Source organism: Pleurodeles waltl, chromosome 6 (assembly GCF_031143425.1).
Source record: "Pleurodeles waltl isolate 20211129_DDA chromosome 6, aPleWal1.hap1.20221129, whole genome shotgun sequence".
Taxonomy (NCBI): domain Eukaryota; kingdom Metazoa; phylum Chordata; class Amphibia; order Caudata; family Salamandridae; genus Pleurodeles; species Pleurodeles waltl.
Genome location: NC_090445.1, coordinates 491394334 through 491413163, shown reverse-complemented (window position 1 = coordinate 491413163; position 18830 = coordinate 491394334). Strand labels below are relative to the sequence as shown.

Sequence of the window (18830 nt, the reverse complement as noted above, 5' to 3'; positions counted from 1 at the left end):
TGTAGCAGCAACCTAGGAATCTCCACACACCTTTGCAAAATGTGTGGACATTCAGATGAACAAGTAAGCACAAGTGAGACAGAAGATACCACAACACCTGTTTGGTAACACATCCTCGTTTCAACCAAACCATCTAATGGGAAGGGATAACGCTATATAATCTAAGGCGTAGCATGCGGATCCAGAAAAAGATTCATGCTGCAAAACAAACTGGTTTCTTACCCTTAGGAGCAGTAAAGACGTTTCTGGATTCACATGCGACTTACCCGCCACCCCAGAAATGGAAAATGAAGCCAGCAGGTGGAGGACAAGTAAAAGAGCTACAGTGGAAGAAAAAATCCAAAGATGGCAACTACGCACATGAATTTCCAGGGTGCTGCCTGACCTTACATAGGGTATGAACTTTCCACCAAGTGGTGCTCAACTACACCTACAACAAAAAGAAAAAAAGGAAAACGTTTGTTTTTCGACCCAATTACTAGTTGTTGTAATGTACCTAAAAGCTATTTTCACTGTAACAGGCCTAGCTGCCCTACGTAGAAAATCAGAGTTAATAATAATACTGTTAACTGGGGAAACGACAAGCTACAAAAATAATAAAAAAATATTTTTAATAGTTATTGGAAATCTAGTTCTATGATGAAGTCTGATTTTTAATAAATTTTAAGGAAAGTAACATGCCTGAATCTCCTGAAGGATTATTTACTTTTGCTCTCCAGCAAGTAGCCCAGTCAGCGATTAGCTGTGAATAGGTGTAAACTGCCTCCCAGGAGCAAACAATAAGCTTAACAGAAAGGGCAGAACGTTGAGACGTGTAACATTTTGGGCCCGCTTGAAAAGCAGAGAACCGGATACCAAGGCAATTCTTTTGTATCCGCCTATGTGGTTGTCCAAACTCTATTATAGTGATAGCTGTGAAAGGTCACCAGGATTACTATTGTGTGTCAGAGAGAGAGAGACCCAGTGAGCAAGCCCACCCCCCTCCCCAATTTTAGTGTGCCTGAAGTCTTTGGCCAACTTCAAAATGCCATGAAACATGGTGTTTTGGGCTATTTCCAGTATGGAAAACGGAGTAGGGTTGGCCCCGGGAACTTTTACACCATTGGCTAGGGAGATGCTATGAGTTACCTCACCCTCTCTCTGTTGACAGTACCATGAATATGGTGAACCCAGGCATCCCCTTCAGAATACGTTTGGGAGTTGGAGAAGATCAGAAGAGGACTGGGACTGGCTGTCTGTGTTCTAAGAGGTGCTCTAAAGCACTGTGCCTGCTCTCTTGTACCCAGGACAAAGAAGTGGACTCCAAATGTCAGTTGCCTAACCTTGTGTGGGGTTAACAGTGGGAGACAACAAGCTGCAAGAGATCTTTTCCTTGAAACCTCCAGCTGACTGGTGGCTACTTACCCATACTGGACCCCGATAATGGCCTATCCCTGACACCGTGTAAGTCTGAGTGCCTCCCCTGAAGATCTGCGGGCTTTAAAAGTGTACTCTTGTGGTGATTGGGACTTAAAATACTAAGAAGGTAAAAGCTATGACCACTACGAACATGGTTGGTGTATCTGATCGGCGCTTCACCAAGGTCAGCCTGAAATTGCTCCCACTCTCCTGCGGCCGTTGATTACCGTTGGCACTTTTTAGCGCTATTATCTATTCAATTTTTTTTTTTTTTTATTCATATCTCCAATTCCCTATATGGGATTTTTGTCATTTTGGTCAGAACCAACAAAACTGTAAGTGTATCTAACAAAAAATGGAAAAAGTCATTAAGAACGGGGGCATGGTATCTGAGAAACAAACTCATTAGATCAAAACATAAGTACCTTGAAGTCTGGATCAATACAGGAGGCATTTTGGCTCGGCAGGAGTCGATCAGAAATAAAGTTCTGGCACTTCAGTTTGCATTCTCAACTGCCTGGCAACACCTGTGGGGCTCCACTCTTGACCCAATCCTTCAGGTTTTGAAGGTGAAGTTACTACCATCATCAACTTATGGGAGTGAAATCTTGCTGGGAGAGGATGCAAGGCACTTGAATAGCCAGGTGGTCAAAATATATTATTCGATCTTTCATCTTCCAAGAGCATCATCACCTGCTCAATTGCGCCTAGAATATGGCCTTTTAAATCAAGTTATTACCAGGCAGCTTGCATTCCTTTGTGACACAAATTAAGAGCTTCAAACTCCGATTCCCTGCATAAACTAATCTGGCAAGACGTTGTAAGTAGCTACAGCATGTTGCCACACAAAAAGGCCGTGGATTGACTACCAGCAAGGGAGTTATGGAGCCAGCGGGTTGCCCATGTAGAATTAAATAAGAATATTGCCTCCAGTGCTCTAAACCTTAGTAGATCACAGGTTGAAGATGTGCTAACGCTGTGAAGTCATGCCTGGATAATGGTAAAAGGTCAAGAATCGTACCTGGGCATGAATTACTCAAAGTATATCAAATGCAAGTTTATGGTGTTCCGGTTTGGATGCCTGCTTACCTTTGATTTTTTGCTAAAGTGTCTCATGCAATCCACAGTCATAAACTGCAGACTATTTAAGTAGGAAACTCTTATACATATCGTACCTCTGTCCAGTGCTGTTTAGAGAATGCAAACAGCTTCTTCATAGAACGAACCTGTAGGTGCAGACAGGCTATTAAGAAGGCACTGAACCCAATAAACACATTCCTGAACATTAGGCTGGTAAAATTCCTGTCTATATTCCAGGGAAAAAAACAGATCTCAACGGGGTTAAAAAGGAAATGAGCATGCACTGCACAAACATGCTTTACCTCGACAAAATGTCTTTAAAAACTGTGATGTCTGATTCATTTTGAGCATTTCTGATCCAATGGGTGTTTAAATTTCAGGTAATATTTTATGTTCAACTTTTTTAATAACTCTTTTTGCGAATATTTTAATTAAAAAAACTTTTTATTATTATTCTGGTGTCATTTTCTTTATTAAATTTTCTTCTTTTTTTTATAATTCTGATTGATATTTATTATTTTGCATTTTTAACTTATTACTGTTTTGGTACTGCATAGATTCTTCACACATTGTCTTAAGTTAAACCTGTTTGCTCTGTGCGATATGTACGAGGGTTGAGTTCAGGTTAATGTAGTAATTTTGAGCGTTAACCCTGACGAGGTTTGTGATTATTCCTTGAAGTGGGCAGTCGCCTACCCCAAATAATCCAATTTTCTACAGTAGCCTTCCAGAAGGTCCTGTAACCCCTCCAGGAGAGAAAATGTCTATTTTCATTGGATGCCTAATTCAGTATTTGACCTACATCTCAAGCTTGTATTTGAAATATTGTTCGTTTGAGGCGGCAGTTAGTTTAAAGATTTTTCCTTTACTTTAAAATCTGCCACGAAGATGTTCGCCAAGTGCCTTGTGGGCTTTGTCTGTGGGAAAGATGAAAATCATGACAATCCACAATCTCTATGCCAGTTTGCCGCTGATTCTCCACTTGGTTAGGTTTGAAACTCCATAAAAAAGCTATTTTAGCTCTCATCCACATCCTTAGAATTACTGGTAGCTGACCTAGGTACTCAGTGAAAAGCCTTCCCATCAGGCGTTCATTTAGAAGAGTCTTAACTATCATACAATTTCAGAACCTGTCATCCTGCACAGTACTCAGCTGTAAATCTTTCCACCGGATACTGTTCAATTTCACGTTGCTGCTTGGAAATTAGGCCATTGTAGGAAGAAGTAGACTTTTTCAGGTTACTCAGATGACCTACTTCATTTTACGCTACAGTTAAAAAGTGCTTCAGTGTTTTGCCATCAAACAAAACATTGCAGTAGTCCTTTATTTCCAAGCCGAGGTCCCAGACTTTGTCATGACAGTGGATGCATCTTGAATGGTTGGTTTGAGGGGTGGGCAGACAAATCCAAGAACAGTCATTGACAGCCTCCGGAGGTCAGAAGAGATTCACACCAACAAAAAAAAAGGTGATGGGAAGAATGCTTGCAAATGGTCTAAACCACTTGCAGTTGTTTAGGTAGCATTCCAACCTGTTTTTCATCTCATATGCCACTCTAGACAAAGGTCCGCTTTATGCAATTCTTTACTAACCCTACTCCTCGTGAGAACAGTCCGTCCCGAACCTCGAAGCGTTGCCTCTTCCAGAAGGGAACACAAGCAACCACAGATAGGTTTTGCACGTCAGGCCTCTTCTGCGAGGTGTAGCTTTGATCCTGTGGCACAGTGAGCATGGGACTCTCGTCTGGGCATCCTCTTGACCTCTAAGGGCGTTACATTAAATCACACTAGGTGATGAATGTTTGCAAATAGTTTAAACCACAGGCCGTCACTCTGGGTAGCATCCCAACCCACTATTTTTCATCCACTGTGCCACGCTAAGCATAGGCCCTCATTATGCATATAAGTATTGCCCATCTTCCTTATGGGTACAATCTATCCCGAACTATCAAGCGAGGCTCCCTCCAGAAGATAAAACAGCCAGTCACACATCATTAATTTGTTGGCACTTGTCAGGCACTCTCACCAGTTCCACGTTTTACATTAAGAAACTAGGAAGAAAGATTACCAATTTGTTCGGAGGAATGTAGTGGGTAGAGGTTGTAGGGGTAGTTGCTCTGGCTCTGGGCCATAAACATTAACATAGATGATGGAAGATGAGCCCGTCAGATGTCTGGAATAACTGGACCAACGCACTCTGCAGATAAGCTGTAGAATAACATGAGTAGAAGTTCCATTCACTATCACCTCAATTTGGTGTTGCAGTAAGCTAAGCCTGGTTCTTTTTTCACAGACTGCAACAGAATAGTATACATGTATGCCATTTATTACTGGCAGCCAAGATTGATTTCTGTTTGAACTGGTACAGGACCTTTGCATACTTTTTTCCTCTTGTTGCCCCACATCTCAAGAATTGTCACCAAAAGTCAAAAGGTAATCTTGCTGTTCCTTTAACATATCCTTTGCTTGTCAAGGACCTTTAGGATCACGAATACAACTGGCAGCACCATCTCAAATTCCACTCTGAGGAAGGCATCCGCCTCCTTTTTTTTTTTTTTTTTCTTTTCTAGGCAGAAGTTCCCCCATCATTGCCCTGTATCTCTGAATTTAACTGCTTGTTTATCTAACACTTGGGTACCTAGATGTCCTCCACATCTGGTTCCAGCAAAGGCTCGAGCAAAATGCACTAAAACATGGGAAGGTAAATAGAACAGATTATGTGACTGTTGAGTTCAGTTTTGTGTAAAATCAATCTGAGTGTAGGTGCAAATGCTGCCGTTTTTCTTCACTTGTCTGTGAAAGACCTGGTATATGGCTTAGTGAGATTCTACCTCAGCTATATCTAGATTGCAGTGTTTGTCAGATAATTCATCCTACTTCTTCACTGGATTGTCTTAAGATCAGTAAAAGCCTAGTTCAGAGTTTCCCCCCATTGTGTCAGCCTCTTGTAAGATGTTAGTTTAATACAACAGTGTTCAAGTTGATAAAGAGCTATATCAAATGAATTTATAGGACTGACGTATAGTACTTTTCCCAGAAAGAAGATTTGTTACCATTGCTCATATGATCTAGAAGGGTCAGCGAGATCCATGCACTTACCATTAAAGAGCAACTCTACATTATTATAGGGACACTAGGGTTACCTAGTTATTTCTGAGAATTTAATCAGATAGCGAACTGAACAAACAGTTGTATGGGGATCATTTCTTCCAGCTCCTTCCTCTTGGATCCAGAAGTCTGTGCTCTTCCTGGACATTCATTGAGTCCTCAAGTTCTGGGTGGAAATAACCACAGTATGCAAACTAACAGGTACGCTTTTCACAAATGTTTGTGAACTGGACAAAAGCCTTTCCTCTATCGAGGAAAGGTTTGCCAGGGGATCACAGCAGCTCTCAACTTCTGCCATAATAAAGCCAACAAGCCTCTTAAAGGAGCAGAAGCAGCTCATAAGAGATCACAACCACTGCAGCCATTTATACAAATGTAAAAAAAAAAAAAAAACATGCTTACAAGACACTGGCAGTGGCCTGAGATTCAGCTGTGGGACAAGTGGCTCCTTGAATCGCTTTCTCAGGAGAGCTGTCTTCTCCCCTAACCACTTCATGTTTATATTGCAGGACATTTACTGCTTGCCATTTTGATTCAAACATGTGAATCTATAAACTTTCCATTATTCATGAAAAAATAGGATACTCATCTGTAACAGCAATTCTATAGTAATTGTTTTAATAATTTAAAATGCAGCCATTCCTACTCCCTACTTGGATGCTATGTTTGGAATCTTTACACACAAGTGATTTGAAATAGGATGACCTCTTGGGGGGTAGTGGAGGACTGAGCGCTTTCGCCTCATTAGGTGACACTTAGGATGTTTCAATCAAGTGAACGGTCTACTAAATAAACCCTACTCTTTTGCCTTTCCTCCTTGGTAATAATGTGTTTGATGGCATGTGTGGCTGTAGATACACATGCTCTGCATGCTCGTGCCATCTATTGTTGAGTTCGGAGTGTTGCAAGTTGTTTTCTTTGAAGACGCATTTTTGAGTCACATGATTGAGTGGTGACTCCTTCTCGGTGATACTTTGCATGGGCATCAACTCCTTTGTTAATTGTTTTCTCTCCGCCGTCAGGTTTGGACAGGTTCCTCTTCGCTACGTTCTCCCGTCACTCTTGTTTCAAAATCTTTCTTCGTCTTTCCTTAAATCCACTGCATGGTCTTCGATTGCGCTTCTTTTTTATCTTGCTCGTCTCACTTCATTGGTTTGGGGACCAGTCGAACACCCTTTGGGGCTTTTTCACCCTTTCGGTACCTACCTTCCCGTGTGGCATCGACCAGCATGCCGTGCTGATGGAACAAACGCAATTTTGATTCTGACCTCAGTGCAACTCCAAATTCCCCCACACCAACCAGCATCTGGTGTGCAACTTGTGGCTCTCCCCGACCATCAAGAAGCCATCTGCGGCGCCTGCAGAGCCTTCCATTCGAATGACACTTTGGGACCAGATGGCTTGATGACTATAGCACAAGACTCCGAAAGACACACCGAAAATCTTCCGGGAGGAGCCATCCAGGAGGAGGTCTTCTCCATCCAGCACTCCGCAATCAAAAGTCAAGAAGTCACGCCTGCACAACCTGTGAGTACCGTTGCCCCACCTGCCCTCTGTAAGACTTCCAAAAGACCTTTTACTTAGGTCGCCGGACCGCCACAGCTTTTAGGCAATGGCCAGCTCTGAAAAACTGGTTGGGATGCCCCACCTTCTGGCTCAGCACTGAAAATCACAAAGACTAAGTCAACGCCTTCGGTGTCGAGCTCGACATCTTCAGTCTGAGAAAGTGGTTCTTCTCCACCTTGAACCTTAACACCAACCACTTCAGCACCGAGCCGAACAACCACCACTTCAGCTTTGGTACTGACCAAAGGGCACAGAACGAAAACTTTGGTGCCAAAAACAAGGGATTCAACTTCTTAGAAACCGAAAGACTCTAGTCAATCTTCAGCCACTCCATCTCCAGTTGAACCCATTTTGGAGATTATGGATGCTTGTCAGTGCCGCCCCCACCAGAGGATACTACATCCTACTAACAGGTGATTGTGAGAGCAGCCGCCTTCCACAGTGTCGACCTTCACAGGGACCCCACTGAACAAGACTTTCTTTTTGACACCCTAACGTCAACACATCTTCATCTCCTCCCCATGCTCCCTGGCATGCTTCATCATGCTGACAACATATTTAAGAAACCAGTTTGCTTTAAAATTATCACCCCCTAGAGTTGATTAAAAAAATTATTATAATAATACAAGGCAGCACCTTCAGATCGTGTGTATAAAAGATCATGGGTCCCACCAGATTCTATTGTGGCTACTACCACACATAAATGGGCCAATATTCAAGCCACAGAGGACTCTCACCCCCCAGATAAAGAGAGTAACAAGGTTGATGCCGCAGGTAAAAGAATGGCTGTGCAAGCAGCCAATCACTAGCTTATTGTCAACTCACAAGCTTTACTTGCGAGAATACGATCGGGCTCACTGGCATGAAATGTATAAACTCCTCCAATATCTCCTAGATGAGCACCATAAAAGGGGACAACAGATAGTCACTGAAGGGCAGACAATTAGTAATAACGCCATGAGATGTACCCTATGCCGCAGACACTGCTGCACGCAGTATCAACACTGCGGTTTTAGTTAGGACACATGCCTGGCTTAGGTGCTCAAGTTTTAAACCTTAGGTACAACAAGCAGTTTTAAATATGCCCTTCAACAAGGCGCATCTTTTTGGCCCTCGAGTGGGTTCCACCCTTGAGAAGCTGAAGAAAGACGCATATCCTGCAAAGGCCATGGGCGCTTTACTATTTCCCTCCCACAGAGTTAGTTTTTGTCACTTTAAATTTCGAGGTGGTTACAAACCAATGACCTCAGAGGCCTCCACATCTCAGGCCAGACAGCCTTCCAGCTCCTACTTGTGAGGATACTATAGAGGCACCTATAGAGGTAATGACACAACAGGTAAGACCACCACCACCCGCTCCTCTAACTCAACATTTATATACATAATGGGCCACCATCACTTTGGACCAGTGGCTCCTATCCATTATCCAACATGGCTACTGTCTGAAGCTCATTACTACTCCTCCAAACAGTCCCCCTCAGTATCACAAGCTCTCGCAGGAGTACCTTCTTATTCTCAAATAAGAGGTACAATTCCTTCCTCTCAAATGTCACCTGAGCCAGTTCCAATGTAATATCAAGAAACCAGAGCATACTTTCTATACTTTATCATTCCCAAAAAAGACAGTTGTCTCAGACCCATTCTGGATCGAAGGCCCTTAATCCGTTATATTATCCAAACACTTTCACACGGTCACTTTTCAAGATGTTATCCCACTTGTTCAAAAGGGTGACTGCCCTAGATCTCAAGGATGCCTACTTCGGTATCCCCATTCATCATGCACACTGCCAATACCTCAGAGTCTTGATTACAGGAAAACACTATCAATTCAAGGTTCTACCTTTCGGAGACACCACAACTCCCAGGGTCTTAGTAGTAGCAGCACACTTCAGAAGACAACATGTACAGTCATTCCCTTATCTAAACGACTGGCTCATCAAAGCCACAGTTCCAGCACCACACTCAGATGACAGTGGACCTTCCTCACAATCTAGGTTTCACACTTCACTTCCTCAATTCCCACCTTCAACCTCTCCTGATACTGCCATATCTAGGAGCTATACTTGATGCAGAATTAGGGATTGCATACACCAATCAGGAACGTGTTCACCACTTTCAGATATTCCGCCTCCAGTTTCGAGAGAATTCATACACGTCAAGACCATAATGCGCTTGTTAGGGATGATGGCCTCCTATGTTGCCTTTGTTCCCCATGCCACACTCCACATGCACCCTACATCAATGTCTGTCTCGTCAGTGGGCACAATCACAGGGTCATGTCAAAGATTTTGTGTTGTTAGAGCGCCATACTCGCCACACCATCAATCTCTTAAAGGGGTGGCCTTTTCTGGCCCCTGTGCCTCAGATGACTCTCAAGACACCTCACACACAGGCTGGGGCGCTCACCTTCTGAACCTCTCAGTGCAGGGCCATTGGGATTCTCATCATAAATCACTACACATAATCTTCTAGAGCTTCAGGCGATATTTCTAGCCATGAAAGCCTGTATTCATCACCTCTCTCACAAGGTTGTCCTAGTCCGCACAAACAATATGACAGCAATTTATTACCTTCAGAAACTGGGCGGGGGGGACAAGGTCACTCAGTTTGTCACAACTCTCTCAGACGATATGGAAATGGGCTCCCCACCATCACATTCACATAGTGGCAGATTATCTCTCCGAAACATACAACAATTTTGCAGACCTGCTCAGCATGATGCAGCAACAAGTCTATACGTTGGGAATTCCACCCACAATTCCTTCAAAGTTACTTCCTAAAGTGGGGAACACCTCAGATCTTTTCACTACAGCAGAAAGTGCCTAATCTTTTCCTCCAGGTACCCACAGTCTCAATCCAAGGGCAGTGCTGTATGGATGAACTGGTCAGTGATGTTTGCCTATGCTTTTCATCCTCTTCCTAGTTCGGTGGATCAGGCAAACATCTCTCAAAATAATCCTTGTAGCTCCAACATGGTCACGCCAGCCCTGGTTCACCACACTACGGGATCTCTCACTAGTCCCCCACGAGAAGCTTCCCAACAGGCCAGACCGTCTCACTCAAAACCAAGGTCAGGTCAGGTCAGACACCCATACCCCAGATCCCTCAACCTTGCTGTAGGCTCCTGAGGTCATAGTGTGGTTGTCTAGATCTGCCTGCAGAGTACATGGACATCCTTAAAGAAGCTTGTAAACCTACTGCCAGAGCATGTTATGCTGCAAAGTGGAAATTCTTTCTTGCTACTGTCAACCCAAACATATTCTTTCAGATTCATAAAGACAAGGTGGTTCTTGGCACCAATCCAAATTTCCTTCCTAAAGTAGTCTCTCAATTCCATATTAATCAATCCATTGAGTTACCAGTCTTCTTTCCGCAGCCTGACTCAGTTGCTGAAAGAGCTCTTCACACTTTAGACATTAAACATGCATTAATGTTCGACATTGATAGAACAAAAGAGCTCAAAGTCTAAACACCTTTTTATAGCTTTTTTTTATTACCTCATAAAGGCAGTCCAATATCCAAAAGCAGCATAGCTAGGTGGATAATTAAATGTAATCAGACTTGTTATGCTGAAGCAAAATGACAACATCCGGTCAATCTGTTGGCGGGAGCAACAGTGGGAAATTAAGACCTAGGACAGGAGTGGCCCTACCTTGCTTGCACCACCCCTACGGTGTTGCATGCGAGGTGGACTCTCCATTTCATTTTCCACCCTCTTGGATGGAAGGAAAATAGCCAATCAGGTGTCGGGACATGACCTCCACTCACTGGAAGTGGGCACTTTGTGGGTGTAGCCACCCTAAGGTAGATGGCCCATTTGTCACTACCAGGTTCCCCCTAAAATCCACACTAAAAACATTATTTAGTGGATATCCCTAGACCAAGAATTCAGATTTCACAGACAGAAGAAGACCAGCACCAAGAAGATCCAAGGCACAGGAACTGTGGAGCTGCTGCGTCAAAGAAAAGGTGCCAAACCCCGCCTGCTGCACCCTGGACCCAACAATCACCACTGAGGGATCTGCTGGACAACTCCAAAAGAACCCCATTGGACCTCCAGGCTTTGCAAGTTGCCAGAGAACCCCATTCAGAGTGGAGGTACCACTCTAAATCCACAAGGAACCAACAAGCCAGTGGGTCCACTTCACTGACTGGCTGCTAACTCCCGAACCAGATGCCGCAGCTGGACCAAACTTCACACCGACCGCAAGGACAAACCCTGCCAGCGTGCCAAGTGTGGTGGCACTGCGCCCCGTAGCGGCTGAACCACACCAATACCCTGGTTATTGGTCACCTAGCTTCAGACATCCCAAAAAACTATTCACCTGGGATTGAAAAAGGACCAGGAGGAAGCCCCAATCGAGGGACTTAAGAAATAACCCAGACCTTCCGCCACAGTGCCCCCGTTGTCCTGCAAATAACCCTTGAACTGACTTACCTCCAGCTTCTGAGGACATCCTTGTTTACAGCTCCTGGATCACCGCTTCACTCTGCACCTGGCTGCTCTGTGCCCTGCACCGAAGGACCTGTTGTGCCCTAAGAGTCCCCCAGGATTCACCTTGAAACTTACCTGTACAGTGCTTTTCCAAGTGGTCCCTCGCAGTGGCCGTGCACCAGCTCCAGAGACCTTTTCCCAGTGCTCCCGCCGGAACCGGGATCCGCCTGAAATTCTCCAGGCAGCACAGTGTGCCCATCGACTATCTCAAATAACCTGCAAAAGAAGAACTTGGTAAACCAGCTGTATGATTTTTATATGTATTTATAAAGGTTATCTACCATTGATCCCTATGGTGTGTAGTTATGCACAGAAAGACTATTTTTATTTAACTTCAAAAATTCATATCTCAACCAATTCTGATGATCTTGGTCTTAAAATGTATATAATAATCTGAAGCATTTTTGTAAATTGGTCTCGAGTTATTCCTTTGAGTGCGTGAGTTCCAAGATTGATGCAGTGAGTACAACCAAGGTTTTTTCTAAAACCAACTATCAAAACGCAATTAGGTTTGATTGTCTACTTTGGGAGTAATTTGGAGAATTCTTCTGCATTGTTTACCATTAACAATTTAGATAGTCTGACCATAGCCATGTCAGAGACTTCCTTGGAGTCAAGTATAAAAAACGCCTGATTTGCAGCAAGCTAAATGAAGCAAGACATGAAAAACATTTTTATTAACATGCGTTTCCTAGATATTAATTACTTTCTAGAATGGCCCCAAAGAAAGATGGAAAATTACACAAAGATTGTGTTTTATGAAATATGCTGCCAGATGTTGCTGATTGTAAATTTTATATCTGCCTTGTTTTGTTATCTGTGCTGCATTTGTAGGAATATTGTGCATGGTATCCATTCTGACAAGCTAATTTTAATGTAATAGAGGTTCATGTGCACCTTTTTGTTTTCTCTTTCCTAGTTTCCGAGACCGATCCCACAGAGACTATGTAAAAGGTTTATCATGGTCGCAGCTCAATCCTCAGATTCTAACAACGGTGGGATGGGACCACAAAGTAATCCACCATACACCTGAAAGCAAGGGGAAGACTCCAGTTCCTGAAACAAACTGTTGCTGATTATATTTTTATACATTTCAAGTTGGTGACTTGGGATGGCGTTAGCGCTGGAAACAGAGTGCAGGCAATAGAACCTCATTAGTGTCTGGGCGCTAGTTAATTTGGATCAGCTGACAGCCTGAGCCAAATGGAATTTGTACTATCTGTTCATGTGAAAAACTACTGCATGCTAGCCACATCCTGTTCGGTTGAGTTGGGTGAATTTGCTGCTTGTGAAAAGAAAGAGTAGATGCAGGTTAGTAAACATGAAGTATCTGAAATTTAAAAGATGCATTTTTGTCTTCAAAGGTCACTAGAAATTTTAAATGTGACTAGTCAGCTTAGAATGCAATGGAAAGAGGCAGTGCATTGTGTTCTCTCTGTACAGCACATTTGTTAAAAGGTGCATCAATTTGGGGTTTATAGGTTTCCAAAATTCTTTTAAGAAAAAGGCTAAGATGAGCAACCTAGCTCATTTGCTTTAATTTCCACGTGTTGTAATCAGCCTTAAGAAGGAATCTAAAAAAATGTGTCTGGGAAATAAAAAGGGAGCGGACAATTCGCATTTCATTTGGAACACAGTAATAGAACGTGGATGTGAGCAGTGTAACGGTTATCAATATTTGGCCACAAGACCCCTTTGGCTTTGAACTCTTAATTAGAGGTAGCTCCAGGGCCAACGTTAGAAAGGAGAAACTAGTGGACATTCTTGCTGAGCTCAGTGTTCGAGCCTGCTGAGGATCATCACTTGCTGGAAGAACCATAGAACCATAGAACTTAGAACTACATGGCAAGGAAAGACATTGACATGAAGGTTGGGTGAAAGAATCAGTTAAATTAGATAGATTGGATGATTTTATTTCTGTTTCACAATCCAGGAGCAAACTATTACTTTCGCATATGATTATTCATTGTGATGCTGTTTTTATTACCTTTCCCTTCAATAATAAATGATTTTGGCCATTAGCACTTTTGTTGTAACGTTTTTGGCACGGATGACGAAGCTCAAGCGGTATCAGCTGTTTACTACCAAACAACATTATTTATATTCCTATCCTTTCACTTGTACAGTTTAATTTGCTTTAACTGATGGGTGCACACGTGATGTACCGTAATGATGCATCGAGCTGTTGCTACCATTTTCCAGGGCACCATCCCACAATCTTCGAAAGTGTGGAAACCTCGTCTTAACTTGAGCACACTGTTGACTCTTCACTCACAAGAAGATTCTTTCCCGACATTATAAGTTGCTAATGCTACAGAGCTGAAAGATTTAGGACTGAATTCAGAAAACTCTTTATAGGTTCTCAAATGCAAGACACAATGGGGTTTAGTCCTCATAACCAATAAAACCTCCAGATTTAAGTACACAGCAGTGCCCTGGAGAAGGCAGCTGAAAATGCTCTCCTTGGCATGAAACCATTTGCAATACGGATTTGATTAATTCTTCAGGTATCCAATCCAAGATAAATCCGTTATTAGAGGTTTGAGTCAGAAACCCTTAGATACCAGTAGCATCTTGGCAATTATTATGCTCCCTTAAGACCAAAAGCAGGCCAAGCAAATTATATCCTCATATCTTTAACCAAAAAGTGAAAAGCATAATTCTAGTGGAACTTGCTCTCTAAAGCAGAGACTGATCTGTCGTGGGGGAAAATACACAAAAATAAGCATTTTTATTTAGAAAGATTCTTTAAACATGGTTGAGACAACATGAGAACGGATGTCTACCTTTCTCAGAGCCTCCGGCTGACCTGCCCCTACACTTGCCATCAATAGGGTCCAATGCCACTTAACAAGCAGAACACTGGAAGACTTATTGGGTAATATTCTGCAAGAAATCTGTGAATTGAAGAAGGTGCAAGCAGGCTCAAACAGTGAAGGGTTATTTTGACTTCTATAAAAAAAAAAAACTGACATACTATCGCGCAAAGTAGACTAAATAGAGCAAGCTCTCATACCTCGAAGAACAGTTTTTGTCCACCAATAAAGAAAATAAATTCTTTAAAAGTTAGCAGAAATTAGTGCTAAACAGGAAGATTTAGAGAATTAGCCCGGACATTTAAGTGTATGATTAATTTACAACGATGTCTGACTCGATCTCTGATGCTGAATTAATTGAGCAGTTCAGCAATATGTTTTGCAAGACTTAAACGGAGACTTATCAGTTTTGCGAGCCCATAAAGTTCCTATGGCTTCCTAGGGAAATCTTAAATCAATATGAATAAAATCTTGTGAATTTTGCCGTTTACCTTGATATGTTCTTAGATTCTGTAGAACATTGCCCAGAATTTCAAGGACTTTGTCAATGAGCCAACCCGAGACAGAAGGGCTGCAACCACCCCACAACCCACTGAGCAATATTAGTTTGATGCGTTTCAAGCAACAATCAATCTTGTGAGGCAACTCAGATTAGATATTGTGAATGTAGGCAAGCAAAATAATCATGTTGCAGAAAGATAACAAAATACTAAAATAAACATGCAGTCTCTATTATTTTTAGCACTGTTAATCACATGCATTCGCACCTAAGTGATAAGCTTGAGCAGACTTGAAGGGTAATACTTAGAAGTGAAAAAAATAATAATCACAACAGCCTACTTCAGTATAAAATAACAGATATTGCAACAAGCCTAAAACTGACAATCCCTATCATCTTGACTTTGACATGTAGGACTTCCAAGGACACAAATTCACGCTTTTAATACTTGAATTCGGGACAGTAGGCGCTCAAGCATATATATATATATATATATGTTCGATGGCATGTGTAGCTGCAGATACACATGCTGTGCACATCCCGCCATCTGGTGTTGGGCTCAGAGTGTTACAAGTTGTTTTTCTTCGAAGAAGTCTTTTCGAGTCACGAGACCAATGGACTCCTCCCGGCTCCATTGCGCATGGGCGTCGACTCCATCTTAGATTGTTTTTTTTCCGCCATCGGGTTCGGACGTGTTCCTTTTCGCTCTGTGTTTCGGGTCTGAAAGTTAGTTAGAATCTCGGAAAAATCGTCGGTATTGTTTGCGTTCGGTATCGGGTTAGTTACAACAGATCGACACCGACTTTTGAAGAGCTCCGGTGGCCCTTCGGGGTTTTTTCGATCCCCCGTCGGGGCCTGGTCGACCCGGCCACGTGTCTCTTCAAGGCTGATGGAACGGACCCCATTCCGCTTCTGCCCAAAATGCCATAATAAGTATCCATATACAGATCAGCATCTGGTCTGTAACTTGTGTTTGTTGCCGGAACACAAGGAAGATACTTGTGAAGCCTGTCGAGCGTTTCGGTCCAGGAAGACACTAAGAGACCGAAGAGCAAGGAGACTGCAAATGGCGTCGGCGCCGACGGGACAAGAGCGTTTCGAGGAGGAAGAAACATTCTCCATCCAGGAATCGAACTTGGATGAGATCGATCCCGAAGAAACGCCGAAAACCGTGAGTAAGACGTCGAAACACAAAACTCACGAAAAAAACACTAAAGCCCAGGGGACGCCACCGCCAACAGGCCATGGCTTAACCAGAAAAATAGGTGACCGATCATCGGCACCGAAAAAGGGCACGCTGGTGGCGAAGTCATCCGACTCCAGTCGAGATACCGCCACACAGCAATCTCGGGCTCGAGATAGTGGCTCCGAGCAGGTTCGGCACCGAGATAGCGGCACTGAAATGGGTCGGCACCCAGAGACCACGACGCCGAAAGTAAAGAAGGTTTCGTCGGAACCGAAAAAACCAGCCGAAAAGGTTTCGATACCGAAACATCCGGCCTCGGAACCGAAAACAAGTTCCTACACTGAGGAACAAGGACTGTCCACACAAATGAAGACACATAGATTTGGACAGGAATTGGAAACAATAGAGCCAGACTATACACAAAGAAGGCTCCATATCCAAAAAGATACAGGGAAGATCAGTACTCTCCCTCCGATTAAAATGAAACGTAAACTTGCCTTTCAAGAAAAAGACAAGCAGCCACAGGCAAAGGTGGCTAAACAAGTAACCCCGCCACCATCTCCACAATGCTCTCCGCAACCATCACCGGTAGCCACTCCACCAATGATGCAATCCCCAACTCATACAGGAATGAGTCAAGATGACCCTGACGCGTGGGACCTTTATGACGCACCAGTGTCAGATAATAGTCCTGAATGTTATCCAGCTAGACCGTCACCACCAGAGGATAGTACAGCCTACGCACAGGTGGTGTCGAGAGCAGCGGCATTTCATAATGTCAGCCTGCATGCTGAGCCCATTGAAGACAACTTTCTTTTTAACACACTGTCGTCCACACACAGCCAGTATCAAAGTCTTCCTATGCTACCCGGAATGCTAAAACACTCCAAACAAGTGTTTGAAGAGCCTGTAAAAGGAAGGGCCATTACTCCAAGAGTGGAGAAAAGATATAAACCGCCAACAGACCCCGTGTACATCACACAACAGCTAACACCGGACTCGGTTGTAGTAGGGGCAGCGCGCAAAAGAGCGAACTCACATACTTCAGGAGATGCACCGCCTCCAGATAAAGAAAGTAGAAAATTTGACGCAGCAGGCAAGAGGGTGGCGGCACAGGCAGCAAGCCAGTGGCGTATTGCCAATTCACAGGCTTTGTTGGCCAGATACGATAGGGCCCATTGGGACGAAATGCAACACTTTATAGAACATTTGCCCAAGGAGTTCCAAAAGAGAGCGCAGCAGGTAGTAGAAGGACAGAGTATCTCCAACAATCAGATACGGTCAGCAATGGATGCTGCAGACACAGCTGCTAGAACTGTCAAACACAGCAGTAACAATAAGGAGACATGCATGACTGCGTACATCAGGATTTAAACCAGAAATACAGCAAGCTGTGCTGAATATGCCATTCAGCAGTTGTTTGGGCCGGAAGTGGACCCTGCGATCGAAAAACTTGAAAAAGACACTGACACGGCCAAAGCCATGGGCGCACTCTACTCCCCACAGAGCAGAGGCACATTTCGAAAAACACAGTTTAGAGGGGGGTTTTCGAGGACAAAGCACAGAACCCACAACCTCACAATCAAGACCCACTTACCAGAGCCAGTATCAGCGGGGAAGTTTTCGGGGACAATATAAAGGGGGACAATTCCAAAAGAATAGAGGAAAGTTCCAAAGTCCCAAAACTCCTCAAAACAAGCAGTGACTTCCAAGTCACACATCCCCAACACATAACATCTGTGGGGGGGACTAACCAAGTTTTACAAACATTGGGAGGAAATAACAACAGACACTTGGGTCCTAGCAAGTTCGATGGCATATGTTGCTGCAGATACACATGTTTGGCACAGTCCGCTGCCTGGTGTTGGGCTCAGAGTATTACAAGTTGTTTTTCTTCGAAGAAGTCTTTTTGGTCACGGGACCGAAGGACTCCTCCCTCTTTGGCTCCATTGCGCATGGGCGTCGACTCCATCTTAGATTGTTTTTTTCCGCTGTCGGGTTCGGACGTATTCCTTTTCGCTCCGTGTTTCGGTTCGGAAAGTTAGTCAGAATCTCGGAAGAAAGCGTCGGTATTGTTCCGTTCGGTATCGGGATAGTTAGGTACATCGACACCGATCATCGGAAGACTTTGGGGCAGTTTCGATCCCCCATCGGGGCCTGGTCGGCCCGACCGCGTGCGACATCGAAGCCGATGGAACGGACCCCGTTTCGTTTCTGCCCAAAATGTCACAGTAAGTATCCTTATACAGATCAGCACTTGGTCTGTAACTTGTGCTTGTCCCCCGAGCACAAGGAGGATACCTGTGAAGCCTTTCGAGCCTTCCGGTCCAGAAAAACACTCCGGGACCGAAGAGCCAGGCGTCACCAAATGGCGTCCACGTCGACAAAACAACGTTTCGACGACGAAGAGGAAACCTTCTCGGTTCCGGAATCAGAATCCGGAGACTCCGACGTCGAACAACAGCAACAAACTGTGAGTAAGACGTCGAAAAGTAAATCCATCGACAAACCGAAAGCCCAGGGGACGCCACTGCCAACAGGCCATGGCTCGACCCATAAATCAGGCGACCCGTCGAAGGGGCCGAAAAAGGGCACGCCCATAGCGAAGACACCCGACTCCGGTCGAGGGACCGCCATGGAGCAACCTCGGAGCCGAGAAAGCGGCTCCGAGAGACAAAAACAAG

The 18830-nt window shown here is 44.0% G+C and overlaps 1 protein-coding gene across 1 annotated transcript in view; it reads left to right on the top strand.

Annotated features, from left to right (window-relative positions):
• WDR77 (WD repeat domain 77) overlaps nt 1-13666 on the top strand; it is an 87000-nt gene extending 73334 nt beyond the window's left edge. Inside the window, exon 10 of the mRNA XM_069238645.1 lies at nt 12565-13666. Within this exon, the coding sequence (XP_069094746.1) occupies nt 12565-12721 (157 nt within the window). The 3' untranslated portion in view covers nt 12722-13666. The remainder of the gene's footprint in view (nt 1-12564) is intronic.
• Nucleotides 13667-18830: the final 5164 nt, after the last annotated feature.